The following is a 12,833-nucleotide window of genomic DNA, read 5'->3' as shown; positions in this document are numbered from 1 at the left end:
AATGAGATCTATATATAAAGTCAAACAATGACATGTTAAATACTATATTCATAGTTTAATAAACCGGTTTATTCATCTATTTTGAATTTAATGAAACATAATTATAAAAACTGGCATTCTTACATACTTATGCAACATTAAAAATAACTATATTTATAAGAAATTAATACAAATTTTTTTACATAAATCATTCATATTTTATTAAAAAATCACAACAACACGTAGTCAATTCATAATTTAATTTACTCAATTATTGTTTAATATATAAAATTTAAATATATATAAAAAATAAAACTTGAATACATAAAAATATCATATTCTTTACTTAAAACATACTTTTATACATTTAGATCTAAAGGTTGGTGTTTTTTCAAAATATAATTTACATAATATTCACAATTTAAATTTTATATAATTTTGTTAAAATCAGAGAAAATCATATATATATATATATATATATATATATATATATATATATATATATATATATGTATGTATAATGATTCTTTCTTCTCATATTTCATAAGCAAACACAAAATTCATAAAAATTTCAAATCTTTATACAGCCAATTCACAGCTTAATACAATCATTTCACAGTTTAATATATAAAATTCACAGCTTAATACAGTAATTCATAGTTTAATAGACAAAAAATATATATGCACGACTCTATTTTTTTTAACTTAATGCTAACAGTTATATGTTCATATCTAGAGGCATTTTTATCTATTAAATTGTGAATTTATTATACTAAGTTGTGAACAAATTTACAGTTTAACACAACAAATTCACAATTTAATACAATACATTCACAACTTATTTACAAGTATAATCTTATATTTCAGTGTATAAAAAACTCATTTATATTTTAATACATACATAAGTTATCTCATACTTCATAAACAAACATCAAAAGAAAAATATATACGTGAATCATAAAAGATTATATCTTATCTGAAATCAACGAAGAAGATGAGTGAGGAATAGAACATATCATTACTTTACCACCATCGCCACCATTAACACTGCCAACTACCATACGTTGCCATCAACCATCGTCACCACAAAGCATCAATGTCAACACCACCAACATCATTCCCTAAAAAATCAAATAAGGATTAAAAAAACCAAAATTCATAATTTAATTCATTATTTCAAACACTAATACATAACTTAATTTAATATTTCAGACACTAATTCAAAACTTAATTGAATATTTCAGACACTAATTCACAACTTAGTGCATAAAAAAACACATTCACAATTTAATGCATAAAAACACATATTATACAAAATTTATTATAAATTCACAGCTTGATACATGCACTTCACAATTAATATACAAAATTCACAGTTTAATATAATAAATTCACTATTTAATACATAAAAATTATATATTCACAGCTATATTTTCTACTTAAATTTTACATTTATACTTTCATATCTATGGGCTAATGTTTCTTTCAAAGTTTATTTACACAAATATTCATAATTTAAATTTTACATACTTCATTCAAAATTAGACAATATCATATATGTGTGTAATGGTTCTCTCTTCTTATATTTCAGAAGCAAACAAAAAAATTCTAAAAAATCAACAGCTTAATACATTAGTTTTAAAGTTTAATATAGTAAATTCACAATTTAATACAATTCATTCACAACTTAATACACAAAATTCATAGCTTAATATAACAAATTCACAATTTAATACATAAAAGTTATATATTCCTAAAAAAATTCACAACTTAATACAATTATTTTAAAGTTTAATACATTAAATTCACAGTTTAATACAATCAGTTCACAACTTAATACACAAAATTCACAGCTTAATATGATAAATTTAAAGTTTAAAACACAAAAAAAAATTCATACAAAATATGCTTAATATAGTTATTTTTAAGTTTAATATAGTAAGTTCATTGTTTAATACAATCAATTCACAATTTAATACACAAAATTCAGCGTTTAATATAATAAATTCAAAGTTTAATACACAAAAATTATATATTCACGACCGTTATCTCAGCCTAAAATTATTTTAAGATTTTAATTCACAATTTAATAAAGCATTTTAGGACCCTCATTTACAGTATTTACAGCTTAGAAGTTTACTTGATTTTGTTAAAGCATTTCATCAAACATCATGTGTACACCACACAAATTCACAGTTTAATAGAGCATTTCGGTAATCTACATTAATAGTATTCACAATTAAAAATATACTAATTCACTTGGTCACAATTAAACTTAACATTGACATGACTAAATAATAATTAAAATATTAAACCATCACAATTCACAACTTAACAAACCTAAATTCATTTTATTTGAGAATAAACTAACATAATAACATATAGTATAAATTAAATTCATAGAAAAAAACTAACTATACAAAACTTAAACTTTGAATATTATTTTTATGCAAATATTATAACAAATAAAAAAGAAACTTAAGTTCACAACTTAATAACGGTTAAAACTAAAATTATATATATATATATATATATATATATATATATATATATATATATATATATATATATATATATATATATAGACACACACACACGACAAATGAGATTTTAAAATATTAAATTCACGCTTTAACAAAAAGGAACAATCGAAACAAAACTATTTTTTTCATAATATATATCAAAGAAGATGCAAGATTTTTAGAAGAAAATGGATTGCATTATAATTATAATATAGATATATTCTTAGAACAAGTATTACTAATAATTATAATATAGATATATTCTTAAAAAAAAATAAACTCAAAACAAGTCTAATTAATAATTATAATATAGATATACCTTGTTGTGTAGATCCCTGCAGCAAGGGCTGTGACACCCCTAACAGCCACAACCATCTTGTTCTAATCAGTTAATATTGCACGCAATCCCCCTGCAAAACAGACATGATTTAAAAGGTTTTATACATTCAAAAAATAAGAAATAGAAACCAAGATTTTATCACTACCTCCAATGTGCTCAAAGGTAGTGTTAATGGCAGAAACCCATTCTTTCTGCATTTGTACGTTCTACAAGCATTCGTTTATTCACATCTTCTGCTAATTTAGCCTCATGGGCTCTTGCTTCTGCTTCAGCCATACCCCTAACCCTAATTGTTTCTCTTTCTATTTCAGCTTTTTCTCTTTCTGTTTGTCTACGTTGTGCTTGGATTTGCTCTTCTGTTGCTCTTCTAGCTTGTTCTTGTCTGATTGATGATTCTTCTTGCATTTTAACAAGTTCTTGGTTTCTTGTTCCGTAATGTTCATTTTCAGCCTGCAAGATTTTTGAAATTTATTTCATACCTCCATGAACTAAACCAGAAAAATATGAATTTTAGAACATGCCTGCATTCTTTTTCGTGCCAGTTCATCTTCATAGCGAGCCATCTGTGATGTTATTTGAGCTTGTTGTTAAGCTAGCTTTTTTTTTGTATTAAATATGTATTAGAACATAAACAATTTAATAACAAATCAAATATGAAGTTATATTACCTTATTTCAGTGAAACTCCACTTCATTTACAAAATGTTTGTCGAGAAGGACATGTTTTCAAATCAAAACAGAGTAAGAGGATGAGATAACATGTATCAATGAAGCCAGTGAATACGACATTAAGCATAGGAAACGACATAGATCGTGGGGAAGGAATCGATCTGACCATAGATTGCAACAGCTGAGGTCTTTGGTGGTTGGAGGTGAAGAAGGTAGCTAGAAGTGGTCGGAGATGAATCCGGTGTGGAGGAGGCAGATGTGGTGGATCTCCAGCACTTATCGGAGCTCTAGATCTGAGAAAGGAAATTATCGATGTTACAGCACCGAAGATCAAAGAGAAATGCAGAAGGCGACATTTTATGGCGTTCTAACAAGGTCGTGGTCGGAGACGAAGCACACATTATCGATTCAAAGGTGTAGAAGGCCAAAATCGGCAGTAGGTGGCATCAATTGTTACAAATCTGGAGGTGGTTTGATGTTGTTGGCAACAGAGCTTCATCGAATCAACGAAGAAGGAGACGAATTGGCGGTTCAGCACTCACCGGAGTATAGATCTGAAGAAAGAAGGTTATCGGTGTTAGAACATCGAAGATCAAAGAGAAAGGAGGAAGGCGATGTTTTACAGATCTGTAGGTGGTTTGATGTCAACTGCACAGAGATTTTCTCCTATTGGGATTGTTGTTTTCTATGGAATTACAGCTTATGTCATTCTGTGTTTTGACAAGGATTTTCCTTAATTAGTTGGTTCTTTGGTTCTTAATCTTTTTTGGTTCTCATTTGATATATATATATATATATATATATATATATATATATATATATATATATATATATATATATATATATATATATATATCTGACAGTGGAGCCCGGGGTCGTCACCCACGGGGCATCAAATTCACCATCAAATAAGATAACAAACGTCCTAAGTCTTTACTTAGTTTTGCAAATTGTAGAATTGGTTCTGCGTCTATCGTGTGAGGTATCAACATCTATAGTAAGGCTTTAAAAAAGTAGCACAAATAAAAATACAAAGTAACTCTGTAAGCTATTTTCTAAGGTTTTGCTTCATTGTTCTTATCATTGTAAAAACGTTGCAACTCGTATTCATTTAATTTTTGTGTCACTAAATTGATATAAACAAGTAGAGTCGAAGTCGATAATCATTAATTAAACTATTAAAGCAGTAGAGTGATAAAACAGGCCCATAACAGTGTTGTTGTTGGGTCACAGGCCCATAAACACCTACATTTTATGAACATAAAGCTATAAAGTGATAAACAGGTCGTCAGACATTTCACTCGACAAATTCGGATAAGAAAATTAGGCGGCACCTTCTTCACTGTTCTTCCATCTGCAAAACACCAGTAAGCTCTCTTCTTCTTTGTGTACACCGTTCTGCTCTTGATACTGACAGTCAATAATCTCATCGTTTTCCATTAAATCATCCGGTAGAAGCGTGTAACCACAAGTTTATGGTCTAAAGTAAATATGGAGTCAGTTGTGTCCATAAAGCAAACCCATGAAGGGTTTTGTTCCTTTCAATGCGTCCATACAAAAACCTTTAGGAATCGTAGAGTTAGGGTTCGTAATTCGGTTGTTTTAGCTACTGGAATTCATGGTAAACTGAATGATAAAAATGGGTTTTTGAGTAAAAAGATTAAAAGGGTGTCGGCCATTTCAAAGTCGGAAACATTTACTCCGAATGGGAAGGCTGTGAATGGGGAGAAAGCCTTGAAATTGAACGGGATTAACGAGGTTAATACCAGAAGAAACTTCGAGGAGTTTGAGAATAATAACCATCTCAGAAGACTGATTAGGAATGGTGAATTGGAGGAAGGGTTTAAGTATTTAGAGAACATGGCTTATAGAGGCGACATCCCAGACATCATTCCATGTACGAGTTTGATTCGAGGGTTTTGCCGAACAGGAAAGACAAGAAAAGCCACTAGGGTTATGGAGATTCTTGAAGAATCCGGAGCTGTACCTGATGTCATAACTTACAATGTGTTAATCAGTGGTTATTGCCGAGCAGGTGAGATCGATAAAGCACTCAACGTGTTTGATAAAATGTCTGTAGCACCTGATGTCGTCACATACAACACAATCTTACGCTCTTTATGCGATAAAGGAAAACTAGACCAAGCAATGGTGGTTCTCGATAGACAGATGCAGAAGCAATGCTACCCCGACGTCATCACCTACACGATCTTGATAGAAGCTGCGTGTAAGATGAGTGGTGTAGGACAAGCAATGAAGCTTTTAGATGAAATGAAAACGAAAGGTTGTAAGCCGGATGTGGTGACTTACAATGTCCTTATCAATGGGTTCTGTAAAGAAGGCAGATTAGATGATGCTATCAAGTTCTTAAACAATATGCCATCTACAGGTTGCCAGCCTAATGTGGTGACACACAATATCATCTTGCGAAGCATGTGTAGCATGGGTAAATGGATGGATGCTGAGAAATTTGTGGGTGACATGCGGTGTTCTCCAAGTGTTGTGACTTTCAACATCTTGATAAACTTTTTGTGTAGAAGAGGGCTGTTAGGGCGTGCGATTGACATCTTGGAGAAGATGCCTAAACATGGATGTACCCCGAACTCTTTGAGTTATAACCCTTTGTTACATGGTTTTTGTAAAGAAAAGAAGATGGATCGAGCGATTGAGTATTTGGAAGTGATGGTGTCTCGTGGATGTTATCCGGATATTGTGACTTACAACACTTTGCTCACGGCTTTGTGTAAAGATGGGAAGGTTGATTTTGCTGTGGAGATTCTAAACCATTTGAGTTTTGAAGGGTGTTCACCTGTTTTGATTACTTACAACACTGTGATCGATGGGTTGTCAAAGATTGGGAAAACGGGGCGTGCGATAATGTTGATTGATGAGATGAAGGAGAAAGGGCTGCAACCGGATATAATCACGTATTCATCGGTTGTAAGCGGGTTGAGTAGGGAAGGGAAAGTGGAAGAAGCGATTAAGTTTGTTTATGATTTGGAGAAGTCAGGGGTGAGACCGAATGTGTTGACTTATAATGCGGTGATGTTGGGGCTTTGTAAGGCTAGAGAGACTGACCGGGCCATTGACTTTTTGGGCTATATGGTTGGGAAGGGGTGTAAGCCTACCGAAGCCACTTATACCATTTTGATAGAAGGTTTGGCTCATGAAGGCTTAGCTCAGGAAGCTTTGGAGTTGCTTAATGACTTGTGTTCCAGAGGTGTTGTCAAGAAACGGTCTGCTGACCAGGTGCTCGTCAAGCTTTAGGTTTTCAACAATATATAGTTATATACTTTATGTTATGTTGTCTAGTAAGAGAAGAGTTCATGTGACGAACAAGAGAAGAGTTTTTAGGTCAAATTTTGGTGCTTCAAATTCAAAATGTTTGTGGATTTTTTTTTTTCTTATGATTTGCCACTACTTTTGTTGTTATTATATATATGCAAGTATTTGTTAGTTGTTAAAAAAGGGGAAGGGAAAGTTGGTGTTAATTTGGAGTAGAAAAAGAAAGAGTGAATAAGCCAAAACTAGGTCGTAGTTATACAAAACAAAACAAAATGCATTACCTAGCTACTTCACTTGGTATTATTTCTTTATTTCTCAAACAAAAGAATACAATACCATAGTCATACCATGTATTGTATTCTATCTCTCATTCATTACCACGCTCTAGGTAAAAAGAAAAAAATACCAAAGTCTACAACAAATGTATATCAACCACAAATTGATCTTTTACATTCTTTTGGAGATAGAAAGAGATGGGTTTAACTACAACAGTGTTGGCCTGGCCTCTCCTGTAACAACGAAAATTTTGAACCAATTAATAATAATAATATGTGTAATCAGTCAAACTTAACTTAACTTAACTTAAAGATAAGATAAGATAGTTTACAGAAAGAAAAAGAAAGAAATTGATGATGAGTAACCTAGTTACCAACGGATCTAACGGCGTTTGCTCTTTGTTTTGGTGATCTTGGATTTCCCATGTTGTTGTTGTTGTTGTTCGTTAGGTGGTTTCCAGATAATATCTTCAAGATTGTTACAGAAATTCTTGTAAAACTGCATGCAGCCACCAATATTATATTATTATTTAAGATAAGAAGAGTCAAAATTTTCATTTTTCAACCTAAAAAAATACTCCCTTAAAATTAATAAAAGAAGAAGCACCTTAAGGTATTCAGCACCATCTCCTGCTGCTTTCTGAATGTCAACCATCACAAAATTGGAGGTCACTTGAAAAACCTGCTTTCAACAATTCATTACTTGCTTTCTTGCTATATATATATATATATATATATATATATATATATATATATATATATATATATATATATATATATATATATATATATATATATCCCTAAGTAATTAAGATGAAAAACTCACTTCCAAGATAACAGAAAAATGGGACTTCTTATTAGCAGAAAGCCCTTCTACTCTCATCTGAAAATAATACAATAAAAAAAGAAAGTAAGCTATAGAGATTGTAATTACTATTGTTATTGATCATTAATAATCTATTTGTATGTAAACTGTAAAGATAGTGTGTGTGTGTGTGTAACCTTGTAATTTCGAATGTGTGTCTTGAAGCTCATCGACTGAGCAACAACTTCCATACTTGATAACACAATCTTTGCGGGTTTTTGAGAAACAAACCGAGTTATGTGCGTCACAGGGTCCTGTCAAATGCAAGCAAGCATATACTTTTCACATAAATTTCATTTTCTTAATTCCTAATTTCAAAAACCGATATCAATTTACTGTTTAAAACATATAATTTTGAAAAACTATTTGCATGCATGTATTTAAGATTTGTGGGGTGGGGTGGGGTAGATAGAATTCAAACCTGACCACGGTCAAACATGGAAGACAGGTTTAAGCCCTGAGACAGGATTATCATATCAAATGCATTAAGAGACAGAGGACATGCATCTTCATCTGTTTGTTGCTCATCACCACCTCCCTCTTCCTACATACATACATGATATGCAGCTGTTAGTATTATTTTTAGCATTTCATTGTTTGTTTGTGTTACCATAATATGAAATTGACGTAAGTGATAGAATAGGTTTTGGGTTTTACCTCAGAGTCATCAAAAACAGCATTTACATCATCCAGATTAACATCTTCATACTCAACAACTCTAGCAGGGACATAATTCTTTTTGAACCATTCATCATTCCTTATTTCTTCAATACCAATACGCTGCACATAACCATCACATCATTAAATTAACAGTAGTCCTACTAACCAAGTAACCAACATCATGCAAGATGGACTGCTCACAGTGTCAGGATTTGGATCTAAAATTCGATGAATTAACGATTTTGCCCCTACTGGGAAAAATGACGGGCATGAAAATTCAGCTTTATCGATCTGCACAAACAAACAAACAACCAAAATTATTCTACCTTGGTAAAGAAAATCCAACAAGACAGATAGTAATAATAATAATAACTTGTGACATGCCTTATTATACAACGTGGTGAGATCCATTTCATCAAATGGGAGGTATCCAGCCATCAGTACATATAGGATGACCCCACATGACCATACATCAGCCAAAGCACCATTGTAACCTTTGTGACTCAGTACCTAAACCACACCATCAACAAAGAATGAAGCAATGGTAAATATGCATGTAGGTAAACACTACAAAAAATAAATTAAAAAAATAAATAAATAAAGGATAAGTTGCACCTGTAATTACCTCTGGTGCAACATAGTTGGGAGTTCCACAGGTTGTTCGAAGGATACTGACACCCTGCAAATATATATAAATTAAAGATGGACGACACGATACTGAAAGAATGTATTCCAAAATCTTACCTCTGCAGGCAATGCACTGAGTCCAAAATCTGAAATCTTTAAATTTCCTTGGGAATCTAACAAAAGATTTTCAGGCTGCAAAAGGAAAGTAAGAGGTAAAACAAAATGATGAGAATCCATTGAAGATGATGACCTGAAAAAGTACCCAACACCTTCAGATCTCTGTGATATACTCCTTTACTATGGCAATACTCTACACCATCAATCAGCTGCTGAAAGAATCTTCTAGATTCTGCTTCACTGAGGCGTCCATGGTGGACCTGGTCAACATGCATTACATCTATGAGACCAAGGATAATACCAAAATACATCCATTTCACCTTGCTTGGAGAATGGAGAATGGAGAATGGAGACTGGAGACTGGAGACTTACAATTTTATCAAATAGCTCACCCCCTGTGATAAATTCCAAAATTATGTATATTTTTGTGCGGCTTGCTAGCACCTAAACCAAAATTTTACATTAGTCAACAACAGACTTGATGATGATTCTTTCAAAATGTTTAAACTAGAGTATCAACAGAGCTTATATATAGCCTGGATTATGAGATCATGCCTCATGCAGCCGAACAACATTGGGATGTCTAACCAGCTTCATGATTGATATCTCTCTCTTGATCTGCATGCAGTTATAAGAATAAATTTTAAGGGAGCTTTTAAGATTATGAAAGAGGTTAATTGTTGAAACCAAGTAAATATTGTGCACCAGTATATGTATGGTTAAAGTCTTAGGTTACATTGTATGTCATCAACTGTGTACAAAAACATGTCAATCATAAAGAAAGTTTCCAGCACTATGAATGCAACTATATATAGCCTTCTTCCATAACGAATATGGTTTTGATTTTTCTTTTCAAAGCAGAAACTTCACCCCCCTTCTCCCATGATGTTTTCACTCTCAAAGTAAGACTATTACTATTTGGCAACAACTTTGTTTATTTGTAGCACTTACTAAATTCATTGTAGTTACCAAGTTTTTTTCTGAAATTAAGAAAGTCATAGCTACATCGTATCTAAAAAGTAGTGCAGTAGAATGTCAATGATTTTCTGGAGAGCTATACCTCTGTATGCAGACGTACCAAAAAGCAGATCAAAACCCTAATCAAAACTTAAAATCTTTGGCCAAAGACTAATCATGCAATGTAATTATATAACTGAAAGTAACATCACCATTAGCGTTCGATTGGAACAGCTACAATTGACCCATTTTAACCTAATTTTCAGATCAGCGTATACAAACAAGTATAATGATACAGAGAAGAAGAAATTCACCTGGTCGACCATCTTGTGCTTGATTATGGTAGCTCGATCGAGGAGTTTCATAGCAACACTTTCACCAGTCTCTGTATTCTGAGCAAACTTGACCTTCGCGAAGGTTCCTTCACCGATCGTCCTCCCAACCTCATACTTGCCAACTTTCCTCACCACCATCTCTACACTCTTCTAACTATTTCTTTCTTCAATTCAGCCAAATTCTTGTAGCATTTCAAGTAGGGAGTAAACAGTAGCACAGGATCAAAATCAGATTTGTGAGAATTTCTTGTCTAGTTTCCGATTCGATTAATGTCTTCGAAAAAAAGGGGAAAGTTTGGCAAATGAAAGAAAATTAAAAGACAGAAAGGCGGGTTTGACGGAGAAAAGGGATAAGATATATAGAGAGATAGAAAGTGGGGTCTACAGGCTACTGATTTAGAGAATAAACTTGAGTTGAAGGGAGGAGTGGGTGGGATTGATGTGAAAGGAGGATTGTGATGGCGAGGATGGGAGGAGGCGACGGCCGGAGGAAATTAATTGAGAATATTGATTGGACGGTGTCGGTAGGTAGTTAACCACACCGGTTTATTTAGGCACCACGGATAGTTTAGTTGCATCTCTACGACCTCGCAATAAAACATAGACCAAGTATTTATTGATTTATTTAATATTTAATATTTTTACTATTAATACTTTATTCTCATTTTATCTTTGAGTAAATTACATAAATGGTCCATGTGGTTTGGTTTATTCCGCAAGTTTGATCCAACTTTTAAAAAATCGATAGAGATCATTCACGTTTTGAAGAAAATACATGGCGGTTCTTGATCCATATAAACTTTATTGAGTTATCCTTTTCAATTCTTTTCTTTTTAATTTTTTACCAAATTATATCTTTTAATAATATAAAAATAAAAGAAATGTCACCTCATCTAACTCCATCGACTTCTCTCTTTATCTTTTCTCTCCCATGTTTGAAGTGAAAGATAATCGAAGCAATCAATAGAACTATCGCGCTCATTGTTAAAGAAGTTGGTAGCTAGAAATGCTACATGTTGAAATGTGATTATATCACATTAGAACATGAAGGAAAATATATTCCATTCCGGGATTTGATTCTAAGAGACATGAGTTTAAGCGTTGCGACACACGATGAGAGGTCTTTGAAACGTGGTCCATCGGTCTATCGTGGAAATCAAATAACTTATCTTAAGTTTGTTAAGAAAGTCTCCAATAAGGATCGAGATTGTGACTTGGAAGTCATAATTGAAAGTCTAACACGAGATAGAGGGTGGATTCAAGATCGAGCACCGCCTGCAGTTAAAGAAATCCAAGAAGTTAAAGAAATCCAAGAGTTAGATGTTAATTTAAGGGAACATAGAAGTTACAGTTATCACCTAGGATGAAGAGATAACGTGTGGAGTCATTATACAATCCATGTTTCGTTGATGATTTTAGGACGTAATCATCCTAAGGGTGAGATAATTGTAACGCCCGCAGATTGGGGCTAGTAAAGTTATAGACAATGAGCATAAAAAAAAAAGAGTTTTTGATGGAAGATTATTTAGAATGGGTAATTTTAACCATGTTGTAGAATACGTCACAAGGGTTCCGTATATATAAAGAACGCCGAAATCCAAGTTATAACGAAGAAGTTATGACCTGTCAAAATTTTGCGACAAAACCGGCACGACGCTACGTGACGTAAATAGTGAATATACGATAGAATGATTTTTGGCCTTAGCGATCTAAACGAAAGTCGTAGATTTTGTTAAACTAATAGCATACATAAAAAGAACGTCCAAATCTGACTTCGTATTAGGAAGTTATGATTTTTCTAAGTTTCAAATCGGTAGTGCGCAGCTCGGAGTCCGAATATTAGATCGAGCGACTTTTGGCCGACACAATCTACACGAAAATCAAAGATCTCGTTAATAATAGCGTACCGGTAAAAAGACAGGCGAAAAAAGACGTCATATGAAGAAGTTATGAATTTTTAACGAACTATTCATGTCTCGGACTGTTAAAAATATAACTTTAAAAATAAAGTCAAAATTAGCCAACGGAATCTAAACTATAGTTGTAGAGTACGATCCCACCTACGCGTGGATATAAAGAACGTCGAAAACGGAGCTCATATGCGAAAGTTATGAATTTTAGAAGTCGGGAAGCAAATTTGCGAAGCTATTGCGAGAACCGGTGACGTGGCACAATCACAGTCGTCGCTTGCGGCCCACGGCCT

General features: G+C 32.9%; 2 protein-coding genes across 3 annotated transcripts; one reads left to right on the top strand and one right to left on the bottom strand.

Annotated features, from left to right (window-relative positions):
* Positions 1-4,795: 4,795 nt before the first annotated feature.
* On the top strand, positions 4,796-6,941 carry LOC145049988 (Pentatricopeptide repeat (PPR-like) superfamily protein). Its single transcript, XM_078998497.1, has one exon. The coding sequence runs from the start codon at positions 5,001-5,003 to the stop codon at positions 6,774-6,776; it is 1,776 nt and encodes a 591-aa protein (XP_078854623.1). The 5' UTR covers positions 4,796-5,000; the 3' UTR covers positions 6,777-6,941.
* Positions 6,942-7,000: 59 nt separating this feature from the next.
* Positions 7,001-11,200, bottom strand: LOC145050638 (CBL-interacting serine/threonine-protein kinase 8-like). Of its 2 annotated transcripts, none has more exons than XM_078999419.1 (15): positions 10,610-11,200; positions 9,894-9,956; positions 9,711-9,782; positions 9,491-9,598; positions 9,339-9,413; positions 9,220-9,273; positions 8,979-9,104; positions 8,796-8,885; positions 8,592-8,714; positions 8,356-8,478; positions 8,072-8,188; positions 7,896-7,952; positions 7,677-7,751; positions 7,436-7,568; positions 7,001-7,303 (listed from the first exon to the last, which is right to left on the bottom strand). In XM_078999419.1, exons 1-14 carry the CDS (start codon positions 10,766-10,768, stop codon positions 7,452-7,454), a joined length of 1,359 nt encoding a protein of 452 aa, XP_078855545.1. In that variant the 5' UTR covers positions 10,769-11,200; the 3' UTR covers positions 7,001-7,303; positions 7,436-7,451. The 2 variants fall into 2 exon arrangements, with proteins under 2 accessions (XP_078855545.1, XP_078855199.1); XM_078999073.1 differs by having other exon boundaries at positions 7,444-7,568; positions 10,610-11,199.
* Between the last annotated feature and the right edge of the window lie 1,633 nt (positions 11,201-12,833).

This window comes from Lactuca serriola, chromosome 1 (assembly GCF_051521515.1).
Source record: "Lactuca serriola cultivar US96UC23 chromosome 1, Lser_US96UC23_V15, whole genome shotgun sequence".
Lineage (NCBI taxonomy): Eukaryota > Viridiplantae > Streptophyta > Magnoliopsida > Asterales > Asteraceae > Lactuca > Lactuca serriola.
The sequence above is the reverse complement of the archived record's forward strand: the minus strand, read 5'-3'. Positions and strand labels throughout refer to the sequence as shown.